At 39.5% G+C, this 20,699-nt stretch overlaps 1 protein-coding gene across 6 annotated transcripts in view; it reads right to left on the reverse strand.

The window, feature by feature from the left end:
- The window catches only part of LOC127580679 (nuclear transcription factor Y subunit alpha-like), a 38,758-nt gene extending 18,532 nt beyond the window's left edge, over nucleotides 1-20,226 (reverse strand). For 4 of the 6 annotated variants that reach the window (XR_007957860.1, XR_007957859.1, XM_052034378.1 and 1 more), the window contains exons 1-6: nucleotides 20,126-20,226; nucleotides 7,440-7,558; nucleotides 6,589-6,729; nucleotides 5,634-5,765; nucleotides 3,683-3,712; nucleotides 3,412-3,514 (exon numbers count right to left, since the gene is read on the reverse strand). Coding sequence is in view for 2 of the 6 variants with exons in the window: in XM_052034378.1 (XP_051890338.1) it covers nucleotides 3,412-3,514; nucleotides 3,683-3,712; nucleotides 5,634-5,765; nucleotides 6,589-6,729; nucleotides 7,440-7,511 (478 nt within the window). In the remaining 4 variants the exon portion in view is untranslated. The remainder of the gene's footprint in view (nucleotides 1-3,411; nucleotides 3,515-3,682; nucleotides 3,713-5,633; nucleotides 5,766-6,588; nucleotides 6,730-7,439; nucleotides 7,559-20,125) is intronic. The other 2 variants (XR_007957862.1, XR_007957861.1) reach the window with 1 other exon arrangement.
- Between the last annotated feature and the right edge of the window lie 473 nt (nucleotides 20,227-20,699).

Raw genomic sequence — 20,699 nt, forward strand, 5'->3', positions numbered from 1 at the left:
AAATTTCCTATTTCTTCTTCTTCTTCCAAGACTATCTTCATAATCTCCTCACTTAACCCTCCTCAGATGTTTTAAAGGCATGATGTAAATCTGCCTGTCACTTTAGTTCTCCATCCCTTTCCTGCTCTGGCCCACCTTTGGCCTCTTACACTGTTCCTCTAAAGCCCAAAGTAAGCTTGAGATACGGCATCTTGTTTACCATTTTATGATTACATAGGCTGTGAACTCCCAATCTCAGTCACACTCTGGGATGGAGGCATGGAAATGAAACTATATATAGTCCCAGAGAAAAGAGGTGTATGAACTTCAGTTGTTCGGCTCAAAATAGCACACTGCCCACAAAAAAAGTTTGCTTGCCTGATTGGCTAGAGAATACTGCTATACTGTGACCCAAAGAGGAGCAGGTAGGGACAACAAATAGATTCTTGCTGGAGTTCAAAACAAGATGTAATAAACACATTTGGGAGCTTACTAGGTGAAAATTAATAGTCCCACTTGCTATGGGGCAATTTCTGTTTTCTAATCCAAATATGTATAGAAAAATATATATTAGGAAATGAAGAGAAGCTTCCTCTGGAAAAATTGATTCATGATTGTATTAGCTTGGTGGCTTTTAATAACCTATATTTAGCCAAAGTAGCATTATTGAATACTGCATTTAAATTCTAATTTAAATATTCTGCAGTAAACATTAATGCTTACTATTTTAAAGATTAAACTCTGAAAATTTCAATCTAGATGCTGAAGTTAATGAGAATTAGAGAAACAGCAAAATGCTATACTCGTACTATTTAGCATGGAACAAATTCCTGATAATCTGTCATGCTGGCAGTAAATGCAACATGTTCCAAGGCTATCCCACCGCCCCCCATCACTTTCTATTTTTAATAATTTTTCTCGCCAGCTGTATAACTCTGCAGCTAGCTGCCAAGATATACATCACAGCAGGGGCTGGTCTGTTCTTCAATTCTCTACTTCCCCACAGAAAAATGGCCAGTCTTAAGATTTTCACATTGGTAATAATCTGGAAATATTTGATTGTGACCACCCACAGTTATAAGGATGGACTTATTGAAAACATATTTCAAAAAAATGTGACTTTGAAACAAAGCAAGCCACCCCTGCTAAATGTTAATAACATGTTGCCTTTGTGTGACAAACAGAGACTTATTGGTGCACTCAGTAATGTAAGAATAATGGAACAGATGAACTTGTTCTTGCGCCTGGGGATCCTGAATCGACCAGAATATCAGGTTGGCTCACGAGTGTGTATTCCTTGTTGACCTGTATTCTGCTTATGGCCTCTGACTATCCAAAAGCACAAAGTGTAGGTAAAGAAATCTGGGACCCAAATGACGTGGAGACACAGCATGAAAGAGCTACTGCAAACTGACACATCAGTAGACAATCTAGATCGGTATTCCAAGAAACTGAACAAGAATAGCTCTTGAACCTGTATGCTATGCATCAAAGGTAGGGCTTTTCAGAAAATTCTATTTTTCAAGATCCATTTATTTTAGATTTTTCATGACACAGAGAGGCAACATAATTAATCCATTCCACTTGAATATGGCAAGACTGGACACTCCTACACATATGGTTTGCCAAATGGCATCATGTAAAAAAAAGTGCCACATCATTGAATCAAGGAAGATTCTTAGTAAATACGAATTGGAATGAAAACCATGGAAGATCAAAGAAATCCAATCAAACATCAACTTAATTGTTAATTCCATGAAGAACCTTATAATGAATTAATTTAAGTATTTCACTATTTATGCAATTTCATACATATTGTTGTTTTACTTCTTGTGAACAGCTTATTTTCAGTATTTTTAAACTTATGAAAGACGACTAAAACATCGTTTTATTCTTCATAGCCCTTCTAATGTAATTCCCCTCTGTGAACTGCTTCAGCTCTTCAACTCTGATTCCTTCAATTTTGATCTTCTGATTATCTCAGTTTAATCAATTTATCATTGGTAGTCGAGCTTCATCTACTAAGAAACCAAAACTTCAGAATTCTCAGCTTAAACCTGCCATTTCATTCTTTCTCCAAGATTCTCATTGACCAATCCTGTGAGGATGTTTTATTAGTCAGGATGTAAACATGATTGATAAATTGCAAGAGTGACCTCAAGCTTCCATCGGCCTGTTAATATAATTCTTCATCCCACTCTGACCTCTGTCTTTGGTTTCTTACACTGTTCGAACACAAACTCAATAAACAGCACCTCATCTTCTAATCTGACACACTACAGCCCTCAGGATACAACAATGTTGAATTCGACCATTTCAGATAACAAGGCTTTCCAGTTGCATCAGAACTGCCCGGCCAACTTGTAACACTTTTTTTTCTCTCTCCACAGATGCTATCTAACTTGCTGAATATTTCCAGCAATGAGTGTTTTATATTTCAGTTCCATAATGCATTTTTCCCTCTCCTTCTAAGTCTCCTACAGGTCTACTATGATTAATAAACCTTCACACTCATCAGCTGGCACCACCACCACGTGCGTCTTTCAGCCTCCCATGGGCTCCACCCTATCAAACACATTCTTTTTCTTCTCTCCACCTTTCTTGGCAACTTAAAACAGGTTTGATTTTGAAATTTTCCTAGTTCTGATGAAGGGTCATGGATCTGAAACATTAACTGCTTCTCACTCCACAGGTGCCACCGAATGTTTTCTGTTTTTACATTACAATTTATTTTGTTTTTATTATCCCCTCTTTTGGGTTATCCTGTGAACCGTGACTGTTTGGCAAACTTTAGATGCTTTCCTTCAATGAATATTCAGTCTGCTTTTAAAAAAAAATACCTTTTCTTCTATTTTGCTTTTCTAATTAGTATGATAATGGCATAATACTCTCCATCAATAAACAAGATAACTGATCTTGGCCACAATCTTATCTATCTCCTCAGTTACATACTTGGCAATCCTAACTGTCTGAAGATTGACACTGTTAAGCATTTAGCACAATATTGCAGTGTACTCTGCTGAATGGTAGACAAATGAACATCAATTCATTCTTTTGCATTATGGTTTTATTGAAAAGTGTGAGTTCGCTGTATACTGTTATTGAGTGTATTTAGTTTTCAGACCACATATCAAGCAGCTAAAACACGGAATGGATAATGCATAAGCCAAATGAGTTTTCAGCCAGTATCTGGTGTAACTGATATTGATGCCCACCCTATCAGAAGGAATGGGGAGTAAAAATTAAATTACCATTATGTTGATAGGCACAAAATTCACATCATTCAGTTAATGGAGAAATGTTGTAGGGACACACAAGCAAATTCTACAGTGACAAGCAGGAAAGATGAGAAAAGGGAGAAGTATCTGTTAAGTCACTATGCCTGGTATCATCATTCTAATTATCAAAAATAAATGACAAAAATGTGTTTACCTTGCTGGAGTATGGTGCCATCTGCATTAACTGGCTGATAGACAATTGTCTGTCCTTCTGCAGTCTGTGCCACCTGCTGTCCTTGCACTATTTGCTGTTGACCCTATTTGGTAACAAAAAAAATTATTGCCCTTATTCCAAGTAAAACATTTATTCATAGCTGGTAGTGTATGATTTGATATATACATACATAATAGAGTAAGATTTCAGACAACTCGAGGATTTGTACTATTGAGCAGGGTATGATATTCAGTTTCATTTTTATAGTTACCTGTTGCAGTGATGACGACGACTGTTGGATCTGTTTAAAAAAATACACGGTATATGTAATTGTAATGGACAGCTACTGAATCATGGCAAAGCTGGGAACTAAGTTAAGAGAATTACTCCTGATCCTGCCTCAGAGAATGTTTATGAATTAACAATTTTTAAGCTATTCTCTGCTTCTAGCCATAAATAATTTATTTTTTTAGCCAAAAATGAAATAATATGGTCTTCTCCAGGATGAAAATAACTCGTAATAAATATCATTCAAAAATCAAGGAGTTATTGGATGTCATATTTCATCTGTGTAATTCATTGATCTTGATTACGAAATGACATTCCTTCATCTGAGACAAATGGATTGAGGAAACAAACAAGGTTCTGACAAGCACCCTGTACTGGCAAGAATCCTTCTCCTGTCAGAACTTGTTCCAAGGACAAGCCTGAGATATTTAGATGTATTAAAGTTGCAAAGATTGTGTTAGCTTTATCTATGATGAAAATATAGAAACAACCTCAGCAAGGATCTTTGAGCCAGGTTCAAGTTATTTAATGTATTTCTCTGAAATAGCACAAACTATTTCACGTACAAGTCACCAAGCTTGAAATGCAATGACTATTTTCATGGAAGTGACATGGCCATCTATATATACACAAATAAATATTTTCTCAAATATTAATTTTTTCAAGTCTCTCATCTAACCTTATCCAAGGTTCAGTGGTAACACTTGGTTCAGTGGTAACATTGTTACCCACGAATCAGAAAGTCATGGTTCAAATCCCACTGCAGAAACAAAATCTATTCTGACATGTAGAGAATTTCTCATTGTTTTCATATTTCCTTAGGGAATAGACAATTAGGCTCATCAAGGCAATGCTGAGGTTCAGAAAAATCCCATTCTCCCGCTAGTTTCCCTGTAACCTATTCTCTCTCACATGCTTATTATAACCCTATAACCCACCCCACAGCCCAATTCACCGATCACCCACCTACACTTGGGGCAACTTACAGTAGCTAATTCACCCAATGACCAGCACATACTTGAGACTCAAGAAGGAAACTGGAACACCTAGGAGACACCCACGTGGCCACCGGGAAAATGTGTAAGCTCCATCGAGATAGCACGAGAGGTCAAAATTGAATCTGATTCACTGAAGCTGTGAGACAGTTGCACTATTTGCAGTTCCACATGGAACATTAAATTTAAGGCCTGTATCCCTTTAATGTGAACACAAAAAATCTCATGGCACTATTTCAAAGGAGAGAGGAGTTCGCCTTTATATTTGGATCAATAATCATCTCTCATCCAGTATCATTAAAACAGATTTTCTGGCAATTACCTCACAGTAGCTTATTATACACTGTGTGTAAAATTGCTGGCCATAACTCCCAAATTACAATGGTAACTGTACTTCAGAAATCATTTAATTGACATTGTTTTGGGCATCCTGAGTTTGTGAAGGACAGCATATATATGAATATCATACTCTTTTGGAAACGGACAGTTAATTTCATTGTTTCCTATAAATGAACCAGATTTACTAATGTATATAACCTTTCAAAATAAAACAGTCAATGTTAGGTTCTAGACTGGGTAAAGATTGGAAGTCCTTTATGCATTTTTAGATTGTACATAAAAATGCTAGGAATTAGAAAAGGTAATTTGGTTCATTAAATGTATTTCATCCAGTTTATCTGTAATCAATCAATTGGATTGTTCACATCACCCACCCCCCCCCCCCCCCCACACCTCATATTACTGATAGGATCAGATGCATGTGTTAGTTGTCCTATTGAATTGAGTACAACTAAGGACATTCAACTCATCATACTTGTGCTAAATCTCTTAAAAAGTTACTAATTGGTTTTGCTCTCCTGTTCTTTCCATTAGTTCTGCATTTTTTTCCCCTTTCAAGTATATATCCAACTCCTTTTTGAAAGCATTGAGACGTCATACCTGTGTCTGTCCTGCTGTAACAGCTGCCTGAGGCTGTTGAATAATAATTTGTTGTGCCTGACCTTGTTGGTTTTGGACTTGGACAGCCTGCCCACTTTGAAGTTGGAGCTGACTTGGTTGAACGAGCTGTATCTGAAAATAACAGAAATACAGTCTATATTTGTTACACCTGATCAAACGAAGAAGCAATAGTTTGTGGGTTTGAACAGGCTGGTTTTGAAAATTCTTCTCAAATCTATCTAATTACTAGTTCTACTACCAGGAAGATTAAGGATATCCTGAAAGTGTGACTTTTATCAAATGTATCCAATATTGAATTTGCAACTTAAGTATTTGCTTTAAGTTACTATAATTATTTCTTTAAAGTACAAAATTTAATGGGAACAAAATGCAATTCCAATTGTATTTCCTCTATATTAAAACCTCACCCCATCTTTGAAACTGCTCCAAATTCAAGTTCTCAATATACAGAACAGGTGCATGAAGTAATGCCAATGAATTATCCAACTTGTTAAATAATTAAAAAGCTGCAGCTCAAAAGCTGAATTTATACTCCCTTACTGGTATAGTAGATTCTCTCAGTCCTTCCTTGAAGATTCCATTGCTTGTTTGGACAGGCAATAGTTTGCCTCTAACACTTTGCATTGCTATCTGTGCTTCACGTGTGAGCAGCATATATTGGTGGGCTTTCCAACATATAGGAAAGGCATTGAAACTGAGCCTGATACTGTTCTGACACCACATCCATACAAATGAATTTTCCAGCAGCTGTCATCTGAAAGGAAAAGGGGCTGAACCCAGGCTAATTTTATAAACACAATGGCTCCAGCTGAGGGCTGATCTCAGGACAGATCATTTATTAGCAAGAGTTACAGGTCAACAGAAGTGTTACTGTTAAATAAAAGGAAATACCCTGTGGAGAAAAATACATTTTGAGAGACAAATGTGTGCTGACCTGTTGTATACCCTGTCCTCCAGAGACAGGAACTTGCATAATTGTCTGTCCTTGACCTGTAGGCACAGCTTGAACCATGATAGGCTGACCAGTGGATGTGATTAGTTGACCACCACTGACTTGAACCATTAATGGCTGACCCTTAAAAAAAATTGCAGGGAGTAAAACAACAAAAAGTGGAAAATTAGTAACACGAGACACAAGAATGTTGTATGTATGCAATGCCCAAATAATGTTCAACGTGAGCTAATAAAAACTGTTTAGATTTTCTCTTTTATAGTTTTCTCCTGAAGGTCTGGATTCCTGATACATAGCAAGAAACAGCTGTCCTTTAAAGTCATTCTTAAGAGCAAGAGTTTTCAAGCACAAGCATAAGAGAGTTGAGTGTTGGCAGAATCCTTGAGCAAAAAAGAACCAAGTTCAATCTGTTCTTGTTCAAAAATTGATGAAGGCAGCATGGTAGACGTGGTTTACATGGATTTTAGTAAGGCTTTTGACAAGACCCTGCATGGTTGGCTGTTCCAGAAGGTTAAGGCACAGTGGATCGGAGGCATGTCGGCAAACTGGATCCAAAATTGACTTGGTGATGGGAGGCAGAGGGTAGTGCTGGATGGGTGTTTTTCTGACTGGAAGTCTCTTTTGAACACTGACTGATGCAGGGTAACATTAACTGAAGGACGTGAACATATCACTTATTGGCCATCCTTTAAAATCACTTCATTGGTAAAATTTGGGTTTTGGCTGCCTTTATCAGCAACCAAAAATATTAATAACATTTTAAATAACATACATATGTAAAGTATGACATACCACAAACACAAATGCAAGGTTTTGGCTCCCCTGATTCCTACCTGTTGCTGAATTTGTCCCTGAACTACGATCTGTTCGGTGGAATTGCTGTTATTCGCTGTGTACTGTTCCATTACTAACTTGAATATGTAAACAGTATCTCTGGAAAATGTAGCAAAACCTTAAAAAAAAAGGTATAGAGAGTATGAAATTCTGATTCATTCTGTAATTTTTCAGCATCAATCATGGTTCCAAAAATACTCCAAACTATTCTAGAATTATTGTAGCACTTCAAACAGTGTAAATATAAATAAGCAATCAAGACATTTGTTCACATAGACAAAATATTCACAAATGCAAGATATAAATTGACAAAAATGCATCCATTGTTGATCATGAAGGTGAAACCACGAAAAAATCCATTAACTTCTTCTGCCTTGAAATTTCGGATGGTATGATATACAAAATTACAGCCTGAATGAGCTGTTATAATTAATTTAAAGCAGTCAGGCCTTTCCAAACAACTGGCTTGTTCCGATGTTTGTTTGATGCAAAACTCCCAGACGAGATTTCTAATAACACCTTTAAATGTATCAATATGTCCCAATGTGTTTCACAAAAGCAGTCCTATAACATTTCCAAGTGTCCAATTCTGCTCTTTTTACACTAGCCTTCATTTCCTGATCTCCAGACACTGATGAGGCAATGTAGGAAGTTGGTGTTAGTAATCAGAATCTAACCAGCAGAAGGGAGTTCCTTCATTTAATACCCGATTTAACTGGCCTAAGCTTCTTCATTAATGAACTTCCAACATGCGAACAGCAACATAACCCAATGTGTTGTACAACCATAACATGACATCCCAACTCCTATACTCAATGCCTCAACCAATGAAGGCAAACATACCATACATGCTCTGCCCAGGACCACAAGAAACTGCAGAGTTGTGGACACAGCCCAGCGCATCACGGACACCAGTCTCCCCTCCTTGGACTCTGTCTTTACCTCTCGGTGTCTTGCTGAAGCAGCCAGCATAATCAAAGACTCCACCCACCCGGGACATTCTCTCTTCTCTCCACTTCCATCGGGTAGAAGATACAGGTGCCTGAGGGCACGTACCACCAGACTTAAGAACAGCTTCTACCCCACTGTGATAAGACTATTGAACGGCTCCTTTAAACAATGAGATGGACTATGACCTCACGATCTACCTTGTTGTGACCTTGCACCTTATTGCACTGCACTGTCTCTGAGCTGTGACACTTTACTCTGTATTGTTTTACCTGTACTACATCAATGCACTTTGTACTAACTCAATGTAACTGCACTGTGTAATGAATTGACCTGTACGATTGGTCTGTACGACAAGTTTTTCACTGTACCTCGGTACGAGTGACAATAATAAACCAATACCATATGCCTTCTTCACCACCTTGTCTAGTTCTGCTGCCACTTTCAGGGAACTATGTACTTGTACTCCTTGGTCTCGCTGTTCAACAATACTTGCTAGGGCCCTACCATTTCACTATGCATGTCCTGGCTTGGCTTAACTTCCTAAGATGTATCACTTTGCACTTGTCCCAGATAAATTCCATCATTCCCTTCCCATCCCCATTTGATCTGGACCCAGTTGCAACCTTGGGCAACTCTCCTCATTATCTACAATATCACCAATTTTGGTGTCATCTGAAACTTACCAATCATGCCTCTTACATTCTCTTTTAGATTATTAATAGATTTAATATACCCCATTAATAGTGTTGCACACATTCCTCTACTTTCTTAGAAGCTTAAGGAGATTTGGCTTGTCACCAAATACTCTAACAAACTTCTACAGATGCACCGTTGAAAATATCCTGACTGGTTGCATCATGGCCTGGTACAGCAATTCCAATGCACAGGAATGCAAGAGGCTGCACAGTTGTGGACACAGCCCGGTGCATCATGGGCACAGCCTTCCCCACATTGACAGCATCTACAGAAGCTGCTTCAAGAAGCCAGTATCTATGATCAAGGATCCTCGGGTCTTGCCCCTTTTCACTACCACCATCGGGCAGGCGATAGAGATCTTGAAGTCCTACACCACCAGGTTCAGCTGCACAACTCTAATTCTACCTCAGCAACAGAACACTACGGACCAGCTCTTGCATTACTATGGATTTGTCTCTGATTTTGTTTTTTTTGCACTAATGTTTTGCAGGGTCTTTTTTTCTCTTCACTGTTGTATAATTTATATTCTGCATGTTGTCTGAACCTAAGTGCCTATGATACTGCTTCTAAGTTTTTCATCTTACCTATACCGTACATGTGCAAATGACAATAAACTCAACTTCACTCAAAAAGGAACATGACTATTAATTTTGCCAAACTTTGTATACAGCTTACCCCCACGTTACCTGGGGGTGGGGAGAGGGGGTGTGATTGTGTTCCTAAAAAACTGTCGCTATTGCAGTTTTCCCTAACACGAAGCCACATCAACTGTGCATGTCAAGAAATGCAAATTGATAAAAAAAATCCTGTTAATTTTTCTTCCCCCCTCCCCCCACATAAATTCCATGAGTGAATTTTATTCTAATTCTCAAATTTTGGGGTAGTGATTTATGAATTCTGTAAGGGCAAATTTCCATAACCCAAACAGCCATAACCCCGGGGGGGGGGGGGGGGGGGGGGGGGGGGGGGGGGAAGAGGAGGGGTCACTTGTATTTACCTGCTTGACACACAATCCTGAGTTGCACCATGCAGATATTTGAAAGGCTTTGAGTAGTTAGAAGGCAAGTTGCTCAGCATAGGATACCTAACCTGCACTTGAAACCGCAGCATTTAAGTGGCTGGTCTAATCGTTTCTGGTCAATGGGAGCCATCAGGTTGTTGACACTAGCTGGTTAAATTCTTTCTTCATGGAAATGCACCTTGCCTGATGCTTGTGATGTTACTCCATACTCATCAGCTAATGTGTTATGTTATCACATGACATTTGTCAGCCTATGCATGAATGTTGAGGTCTTTCTGCATGAATTTTTGTTTTAAAAAGGAATAGCATATAGAATTGAATATTAATCACACATTGGTAAACATCCCTACTTCTAACTTTATCATGAAAAAAGTCATCATTAAGCAACTATAGAATCAATAGAGATGTTCTTAGGAATTCCTACACCAATCTCCCTGGATAAAACGACTGACTTTAACAACCTCCACCATCTTCCCCATGCAAGTTAAGACGCCAACCAGCAGAGAGCATTTCTTTTGATTCTAACTGATTTCATCTTAATGTCTCCTCTGGAACGTAGTCCTTTTGCCTGACTGGACCAAAGATTAACACAGTCTGGGTCCCAACGTTCCTACCAAAACCCAAATGGAGCATTGGTGAGGAGGTTATTAATGAACAAATGCTACTTGATAGCACCATTGAAGATGCCTTCCATCATGGTGATTGGGTAATAATTAGACAGATTGGATTTGTCCAGACCTCTGTGGATGGGAAATATCTGGGCAATTTTCTTCACTGCCTAGCCAACACAATGCTTGTGGTGTATGTTTGCTTCATGAAAATAAAAATGTTTATTATGTAAGGCTGTAGGTTCACCATAATGACAAGGATCATAATGCTGTCATGAAAAAATTGTATGCAATATAGACTCAACCTGCCATTTTAGGTTGTGAGGTTGTGACAAAATTGTCAGGTTGTGCAACTAAGGAACTCTTCCCAGTTATTTCCGTGACACCTTTGATCTCTTCCAACACTGGCAGTCTTTTTCCAAATAGCTTGTTTCATCATGGATTTCCAATGCCTGTGCACCTGCATACCAGATCAAGATAACCTAAAGGCCAAATGCTTCATCTTTGAATGGGGACCCAACCAATCCCACCCTGCCACCATTATTCTATGCTTCTGCTTCCCATGCTCCTTTTATATTCACTAGGGCTCTTTGCCACTCCCTCTAAACTCACCAACAGTACAAAAAAAGAGAAATGGAGATGGGTGTTACTCCTGAGTCCCCAACACTACTAAGAGGTCAGAAAACCTGCCAGTCCAGCATCATGGAACAGCATCTCAATTTCTGTCTAGACAGCTAAATTGAATTCAACAACCTCAGATAACCAGTCATTCCAGTTTGTACAATGAAAATTCTGATGAAGGTAACATTAACCTAGTTATTTTTTTGTCCACAGCTGCTCTCCAACCTCCTGGGAAATGAACAACTTGCGTTTCATACGATCCCCCCCCAACTCCTCTACGCACACCTTTTCTGGACAGATCAGCTGCAATTAACAAGCCTTCACCACACTCTCAACACCACTTGTTATTGAATTTCTTTGTCTCCACCCTATCACAGACATTTCCTTTCTCCTACTCCCCCCTCTTTTCTGCAACTTGCTAAGTTTTCATTGTTCTGATAAAAGGTCATTGATCTGAAATGCCATCTGACATACATATTTGCAATATTGCTCTCCTCCTTCTCCCCCCCCCCCCCCCCCCCGAGACTTGCAGTATTTCCAATTTTTTTGCTTTTTGATTGCACTAAATAATGAAGATCGGAAAGATCTGAAAAGTCATTTTTTAATTACTGCTTTCCCAATGTCCTAAAGTATGGTGCACAATGCACAGCTCATGGAACTGTTCCATTTGGCTTGCCTTAGTTAGTAGAACCACTCAAACTCTGCTAATTGCTCTAACCGAATGCAGCTTTGGATCAAGGCGGCTCTGATTAATACAGCATGCCTGCCAATAAAATCAGAAGTCCTGTGCCCTGACAGCCAGCAAATCCATGCCCCAGGCTTACTGACTGACAAAACTGTCAAAAAGACAAATGTTTATGAATGTCTGATATTAAAAACTAGAAATTAAGCATGTAGTTAACAAAAGCATCTTAATTATAAAAATGTAATTAATTAATACAATAGAAAGCACAGAGCAAATAAATACATTTGGGTTATCCCAATTAAAAATGTAATTACCCATCTCTCTGGGAACTATTTTCTTCAATTGAAATGAATGTAGTTGCTGAACCTGTGCCAGGTACAGATTTCCAGTGGCAAAGCACAAACTTCCTGTAGTTGAAATAGTGGAAAGCTGGTGCTCCACCATCGGACTACAGGAATCCAATCTGAATGACAGCAGCGAGGAACTCTCAAAGTTTAGGAATGCAGTTTAAGTTAGTGGTTCTAAGAAGTGCATTGGATTGCATGTTTGGACCACCCCCAAGAAATGAAGTCCTCTGACATTCCCTTTAGAAACTTAACATGGGATCATTGTTACTTCTATACTTTGTACATCAGTACCCACAATACAAGAACAATTTGGAATTAACATTGTGAACTATATGCCTGTGAAAATTCACCACGTCCAAGATTTAATAATGGCTTCATTAAATACAATTGTGGGTCCACAAGAATCGGTTCTGGGACCTCTACTTTGTGATTTTTATTAATGACACCTATTAATGAAAGGTGGGTTAGCAAGTTTGCAAACGTGGTGTTGCAGATAGTGTGGAGGACTGTCGATGCTTGCAGAGGGATATTGATAGGATGCAGAGCTGGGCTGAGAAGTGGCAGATGGAGATTAATCCAGAGAAGTGTGAGGTGGTACATTTTGGAAGGACAAACTCCAAGGTGGAGTACAAGGCTAATGGCAAGATTTTGGGTAGTGTGGAGCAGAGGGATCTGGGAGTTCATATCCACAGATCACTGAAAGCTTATGGGATGTAAGCTTTCATAAGTCATGGGATCGAGTTTAAGAGACAATGAGGTAATGATGCAGCTCTACAAAATTTCTGGTTAGACCACACTTGGAGTACTGTGTCCAGTTCTGGTCGCCTCATTATAGGAAGGATGTGGAAGCATTGGAAAGGGATTTACCAGGATGCTGCCTGGATTGGAGAGTATGGATTATGAGGAGAGACTAAAGGAGCTGGGGCTTTACTCTTTGGAGAGGAGGATGAGGGGAGACATGATAGAGGTATACAAAATATTAAGAGGAATAGACAGACAGCCAGCACCTCTTTTCCAGAGCACCAATGCTCAATACAAGAGGGCATGGCTTTAAGCTAATGGGTGGGAAGTTCCAGGGAGACATCAGAGGGAGGTTTTTCCACCCAGAGAGTGGTTGGTGCATGGAATGCACTGCCTGGGGTGGTGGTGGAGACAGATACATTGGTCAAGTTCAAGAGATTGTTAGATAAACATATAGAGAAATTTAAAATAGGGGGATGTGGGAGGAAGGGGTTAGATAGCCTTAGGCATGGTTTAAAGGTTGGCACAATATGGTGGGCTGAAGGGCCTGTATTGTTCTATGGTCTTTCAATACAGGGCATAGGACTCAGTTTTGCACAGTTTTCCCAACAGTGTCATAGGATAGGGATTTTTATGTCTACGACTGATGGCCATCACAATATATAGGCAAGAGTTTTCCACATTCTTTTCAAACATTGTTTAGACTTAACCATGATATTTTCATCATATCAACTGGTTGATTGCCATTTTGAAAATGATGGTAGTGATTCTTTCAATTTCAGACACTTATTTAGTAGAGGATAGTTCTAAAGTGGTAAAGCAGTGACCAAGTACTTGCCTATTACTGCATCATCCAAATGACAAGGGAACAATTACTTTATATTTTGAGGAATAATATACTGGCCTTGAAGGGGACACTATGGAATTAGTAGAACAACAGGGTTAAGATTCAAGTTGCAAGGGCAGATTGCATAAACTAGCATTGTAATTCTTCCTGTTACAAAAAATATTGATGGTTTAAAATAAAATGATTCCATTGATACAAAGCTATAATGCTGAATGTAGAATGAAGGCAGCACTCTTAAATGTAGAGGTTGGTCATTCAGCCAAAGGTACTAGAGAAAAAAATCTGCTCCTTATTTTAAAAAAGTACCTTAAAACATACATACAATATTGTGCAGCATGTAGTTTTTTTTAAGCTAAATGTACAAAATTCATGTCTACTTCTACAAGTTTGTTCTGCTATTTGGAGACATTACCAAAAAAAGCTAAGCAGTTCTAAGTAATTAGATGATATGGTAGAGGAAATTTCAAAAACACATTACACAAGATACACTGCACACAAGATATATTGTTGAAACACAGAGACACAAGTACATTGCTTAAAATAATTGATAATAATTGCATGGAGTTCTGAATGACAATATTACTGACTGCACACAAAAATGGAGACATTTAACCAGAGTTCAAGAATTTAAATTATATAGAATTAAGAGTAGCTGTCCTCATCTTAAACAAGAATGAGGCAACTTAGAAACCAATTGGTTATGTAACTCAAAAAAGTAGGTCATCAATACATTTGTTATGTTTCTACAATTAGATACTTAATTACAGAACTACATTAAAAACTTGGCATTGACTGTTGTATTAACAGTGAATCTATCAGCATGTGTTGACGTTATACAATGAATCCAAAAACAGTTTTTGGAATACACATATAGGTAGTCAATAACTGAATTAGCGAAGTTGCTAATTTCTTGCTTTGCCAAAGTTTAGTTTTGTAGCCTTTTCCAGAAATTCTTGAATTGACAATAGTTGACACTACCTACTGTGAAACTGTTAATCTTTGGCATTCCAGTGGATTTTTAAAATAACATCTATTGGCCAAAACTGCTGCATAGCAAACAATTCCTTAAAAGTCATGAAAATATTTCAAAATTGAATGAAATTAAAAATTTCTCAAAAACTTATCTTCTACTTCAATTCTGTGAAGAATCTTTATCTTGAGCTCCAAAATATTAAAGTACAAGCATTTTACTTGCTGCTTTGCTGGCAGAGCATATCCTGATGGACTGTTTAGTCAGCTTGCTATCACCAAATACCTTTTGGAGAAAAAAAATGCAATACACCATAGGAGGACATCACATCACTGCATTTGCTTAGGAAGTTAACATTATGTCAATACAGCATTAATTTTCCTTCACAAGTATTCTATCACTGATAAATTTAAGATTCATCCATTTGTTTAACTCTGGGTCCAGACTCTCAGTATCCAATGATGAAAGAACACGATACTGTGTAAAGGTTTTGCAGTGGCTACACCAAGCTTCAGTGCATCCTTCAGCATGTGGTCCTGCATCCTGGAATATTCCAATCTGCAGCTCCTTTCACCGGAAGAACAGTGTTTTCCAGCAGACCAAAATGCATCTTTCACACAGCTGATGATCTTCCAGCAATAGTCAATGTGTCTCAGTATGCATCCTAAGGAACCATTCACAAAGCAGAGTTCCATATTATGCAGCTGCTTGGGACAACCGCGACAAAGACCACTGCATTTCCTTCCAGACATTCTTCACACACTGCAGGAGAGATGATGGTGGAATTGAGACTCGAGCTGTGCACGAAGGACCTGATGGGTAGGGCCCTTCTCACCACCAAAGGTCTTGCTGCTTGTTTTACAGTTCTAATGACAAGACATTCCATTTAGTGACTTTAGCAGTCCATGTTGGGACCATCCAAAGTTCAGATTCCTTCCCCTGGAGGGCCTTGAGGACATTGCACAAATCACTATCTGACTGATTTGTGGTCAAAGTTGTTTCTGTGATTTTTTTCCTATTATGCACTTGAATTAAACTGAATATTGTGCAGCAAAATGGCCAGGTCCACCCTTCATATCAAGGACAGGTAGAACTAGGAATGTACTGACATTCGGTTCTTGCATACCCAGGATCTATGCATAGCCATACAAAGGTGGCCACAACGGTCAGAGCTGTATTGAGTACATTTCTACAACTTCTCTGAAGATTTGTACATCATGGCCCTACAGACAATCCATTTTAGATTTCCTGATAATGTGCAAGATTTCTCAGGTGACTGCTAAAGTGTAATTAGAGTGTAACTGCATCTGTGCCAAGTTCAGCAACATCAGGAACACCTTTCACCTCATGACCAAGTTCTTTCCACAATCAAAAGAGCACCAATCCCTCATAACGTTGGCTCTGCACTTCAGCCAGATTTTGATGTATTCCCCTCTCCTTCAAGTAATTGTACCTTGACAGTGAAGGGAACAAAGGATCAGTCTGACCAGTTGATAAAGAACATGGCCTCATTTCTGCTGCAGCTGACTGATGTACATGCTCAATCTACGGACCAATAGAGGGTCCACGCAGAAAACAACATTATCCATATATAGGTAGACTTTGACCCAAATGCCTGTTGTCTCACACAAAGGCAGCCATGAAGGCAAAGGCAATGCTGGGTACATTTCAAGACATTCCGAAGTACTTCGTAGCCAAGAACTTTTGTATAATAGCTGCATTTTGTCCATTTATTACAGCCATGAGGGGAAGAATGAAGTTGCACTTAAAAGAAATGGCCATTTAACTACCTTCTGTAAAATAGTAGCATAATACTGCTAGATGGGTGGAAATGCAACAGCCCAAGAAGCCGTAAATCAAGGCTTATTCTTCAATCTTTATACAAACCATGTGATTGAATATTGAGACACACCAATAATTCCAAGATCTATGCCAAGTCAATCACACTCTGGTTACATATCATTAGACCTGAATTACCAAATCATTACCCTGCAGCATTGTGCTATGTGGACTGTTATATTTTAAGAGCTACCCACCATAATTCACAAAAAGAACATAATATCAGCATTGCCAGTGACATCCACACTTTGAATTAAGAATCTACTATATCAGAACATATGGTCCAAATTCTATTTGGCAGTAATTGCAAATTAAAAACACTGGAAACAATCATCATGCTAAAAGTTTATTAAGGTATATCAGTGATAAACTCTAAGACGCATCCGACCCAATTTCTAATAGACAATTTTAAAAGTGTTTCAAAGAGTCCAATTTAAACAGATAAATAGATTTTTAAAAAAAAATACAACATTGAAGAAATGTGGGAAAGTAGATGGGCTATGATCTTGCTCAATTGCACAGCAGGCCCAAATTAGAGTGGCCTATGTCTGCTCTTATACACATGTTAAAGTCACCATTCAGTTTGAACATTATTAGTACTCCACTTTCTGTAGCCAAAGCAATGAACAAGTTTTTCTAAATTAGCAGATGCACAAATTTATATAAACTTTTGAAAGAAAAAGAGAACTATTTGATTCATGATGCCTGGCCTGCCATTTTAAAGATCATGACTTGTCATGTGGTAAACCCATCTCGATTCCCTCATGCTCTAGGAATTTAAAATCTAACAGTTTGTCCTATGAGGCAGTTGCATCATCTCAAATTAACCACCAATACTTAATTTATTCTGTTCTAGAGCTCAAATAGCAATAGAAATTGTTGGAAACAATCCGCAGGATAGGAAGTGGAAAGACAAACTGAGTTGACGTTTTAGGTCAGAGACCCTTCATCAGAACTGGGAATGAAAATGTTATTTTTCAGTAGTAGAGAATGTGAGTGAGTGAAGGATGGAACAAAGAAATCATCTCTGATAGGGCAAAACCAAATGCGTTAGTGCAGCAGTCAGAAGCAGATTATATTTCTATGGTTATAGGAGTTGTAGAACATAGTCAGGCCAGGCTAGGCTATATAAAAAAAAGAGAGAAGATTCCTTCACAGTTACCACCCAGCTCCAACAAGATTCCATCACCAAAACCCCTACCCTTTCAGCACTTTATGAAGCTATTACTTCCTTCACAACTCTTATCCCCACCAACTGCTCCCCATCTTTTTTGCACTTTCCCAAGCAACCGCAGGGTTTGCAACACCTGTCCTTTCATTTCTTCCCTTCAAAACAACCAGGGACTCAGAAGGGGAAGCAGCAATTCACTTTAGAGTACTACATTTGGGGTGTTCACAATGTGGCCTCCTCTGTGTTGGAGAAACAAAATGCAGACCGAGTGATCATTTTATTGAGTGCCTGCATTTAACCTGCAGTACTATTACAAAGCCCAATCTAAGCTCAAGGAACCAACACATCTAGACTTGATATCCAATTCTCCAACTTAACTTGCTCTTTTTGTCCAAATCAGAACTGGCCATTTCTGCCAGTCATCCAGTTGCAATTCTGGCTGTTTTTCTTCTCTTCACTAGCATAGCTTGGCCTGCTGGGCATGTCCCACCACCCTATTAGCCACACAAAACAGCATAATGCATTTAACTACTAAATTAACCCATTCAGAGTTATGCTCTTTGTTCCACTCTTCCCTATCTGATAATGAAAACTAGCTTGTTTTCTCTTTTCTAGTTCCAAACAGTCTTGGATCTGAAGATGTTAATTCAGTTTTTCTTTTCAAAATGCTGCCTGACATGCTGTGTTTTGAGCATTCTGCTTTTATTTCAGATTTCCAGCATCCACATTTTTTGATCTAGAGCTCAAATTTTTCCCCCAATTTGAAAAGGAAAGGACATAACTCAATTTCAATTTTAGTTCAATAGTGGCCAAAATAATAAAGTTTACTTTTAACCTCAGTAAGGTCAGTGAGCTAAACAAAGTTGACCATCTTAAATATAAACAGCTGCACAGACTAATTACTTTGCGTCCTATCTGTACAAACAAAATTAATAGGGCACATTGAAAGAATTCAAAAATTTAAATGACAATATGCATATTCACCATGGATGTTAGTTCAAAAATTAGTAGGAAAACAGAACTGTTAAAGCCATTTACAAATTTAAATATTTTACTTTTTCTTTAAAAATTTCTGATGGCATCTAATTTTAGCATAAAAGCAGAAGGGAATCTATTAATATAGCATGCTACCCATCCATACCTCGTGCTATCACAGTTGTTTTACATACATTATCAGCTGTAAACTTCAAGTTACACGTAGTAATCCTCTCGGCCAAATAGATGTCAAATGGATATTCCTTAAAACCATTCTACAAAACGCCTTTAACTACTGGATCTCTCAACAGCTCACTCAAAACGTTATGAAGTTATTTTACATACAAAAGCTCCCATCATCAACAATACTTGCTTCACTTCAATCCAAAGTTTGCGGACAGACGTCCAAAAATTCAGATCCTTGACATTTCGTATGACCACTGCAGACATAATTATGGCCACACAATTTGCTCGACCATAGTTTTTGTCTCACATCTCGGAGAAGGAGACCCAAGAAGACCGTGGAGAGAGGGAGGGGGCAGCCAGGCCAGAGTGTTCTTTGGAAGCAGGAGAGAGCTCGGACAAAAGCAGATCAATAGCTGCACTGAGTGTGGAGGCACGGTTCGGGAGTGCAGGCGAGGGGGAAGCTACAGAGCCAGGGCTCCCCACGCCCGCCATAACTGTCACATACACATTATCCTTAAACGGAAAATTAACGCGAGGATCTATTGCCTTCCTCACCTCCTGCTATAATAATAAATGCAAACAACATTCGCGGGTTTGAGGCCTCTTTTTTCCCCTCCCATCCAAACACAGCCGCCATTTCCTCTCTCACCACCCCCCCCCCCCCAACTCCCCGCAATGTTCGGGGGGTCGCCCCGGCGAGCGGCGGCTGCGCCCGAAACGGGCGCACGGCGGGAGACGAGCCGGACTGAGCGAGGTGAAAGGCGGCCGCAGGACGACGGCGACCGGAGGAGAAGAAGGGGAGGGGGGGGGGGGGGAAGAAAAGAAAGAACATTTGGCGCCAAAACCCCCTTCCCCTCACCGCCACCGCTCCTCTCCCGCTAATTCCAAATATATTTATACACCCTCCTCCCCTCACCATTCAAACCTAGGGTCTACCCAGCCACATCGCTGCCTCCTTCCCCACCTCATTCCCATTCCCTGACCAAATCTAGCTCTCAGCCTGTTGGCAGCAATTTGCCGGACTTACCCCACGCTTTTGCCCCTCTGATTGGCTCCGGTATTAAACACAATGCCCCGGCGGCGAATAGGAACGCAGCAGCACAAAATGGCGACCAACTGCGAGGCAGCCTTCTCCTTCGCGAAACCGTTCGGTGCGCATGCCCGGTCCGAGCCGGCGGGGGGATGACACTGCGCCTGCGCGCCCATGGGGCGGCCTCCGTGGGGGGAGGGGGAGGGCGATGGGAGAGAAGGACGGGTGCACGCAGGCGCAGATCCCGGTCCGCCGCTGCCGGTGACGTCACATGTATTGGTGTTGGTTTATTATTGTCACTTGTACCGAGGTACAGTGAAAAACTTGTCCTGCATATCGATCGTGCAGGTGAATTCATTACACAGTGCAGTTACATTGGGTTAGTACAGAGTGCATTGATGTAGTACAGGTAAAAACAATAACAGTACAGAGTAAAATGACACAGCTACAGAGAAAGTGCAGTGCGATAAGGTGCAAGGTATATCATGAGGTCGGAGTCCATCTCATCCTATAAGGAAATCTCTTGATGAAGCCCAGCATTGCCTTCTTGATAATGGAAAGTAAATTACCC

Source organism: Pristis pectinata, chromosome 20, assembly GCF_009764475.1.
Source record: "Pristis pectinata isolate sPriPec2 chromosome 20, sPriPec2.1.pri, whole genome shotgun sequence".
Classification (NCBI taxonomy): domain Eukaryota; kingdom Metazoa; phylum Chordata; class Chondrichthyes; order Rhinopristiformes; family Pristidae; genus Pristis; species Pristis pectinata.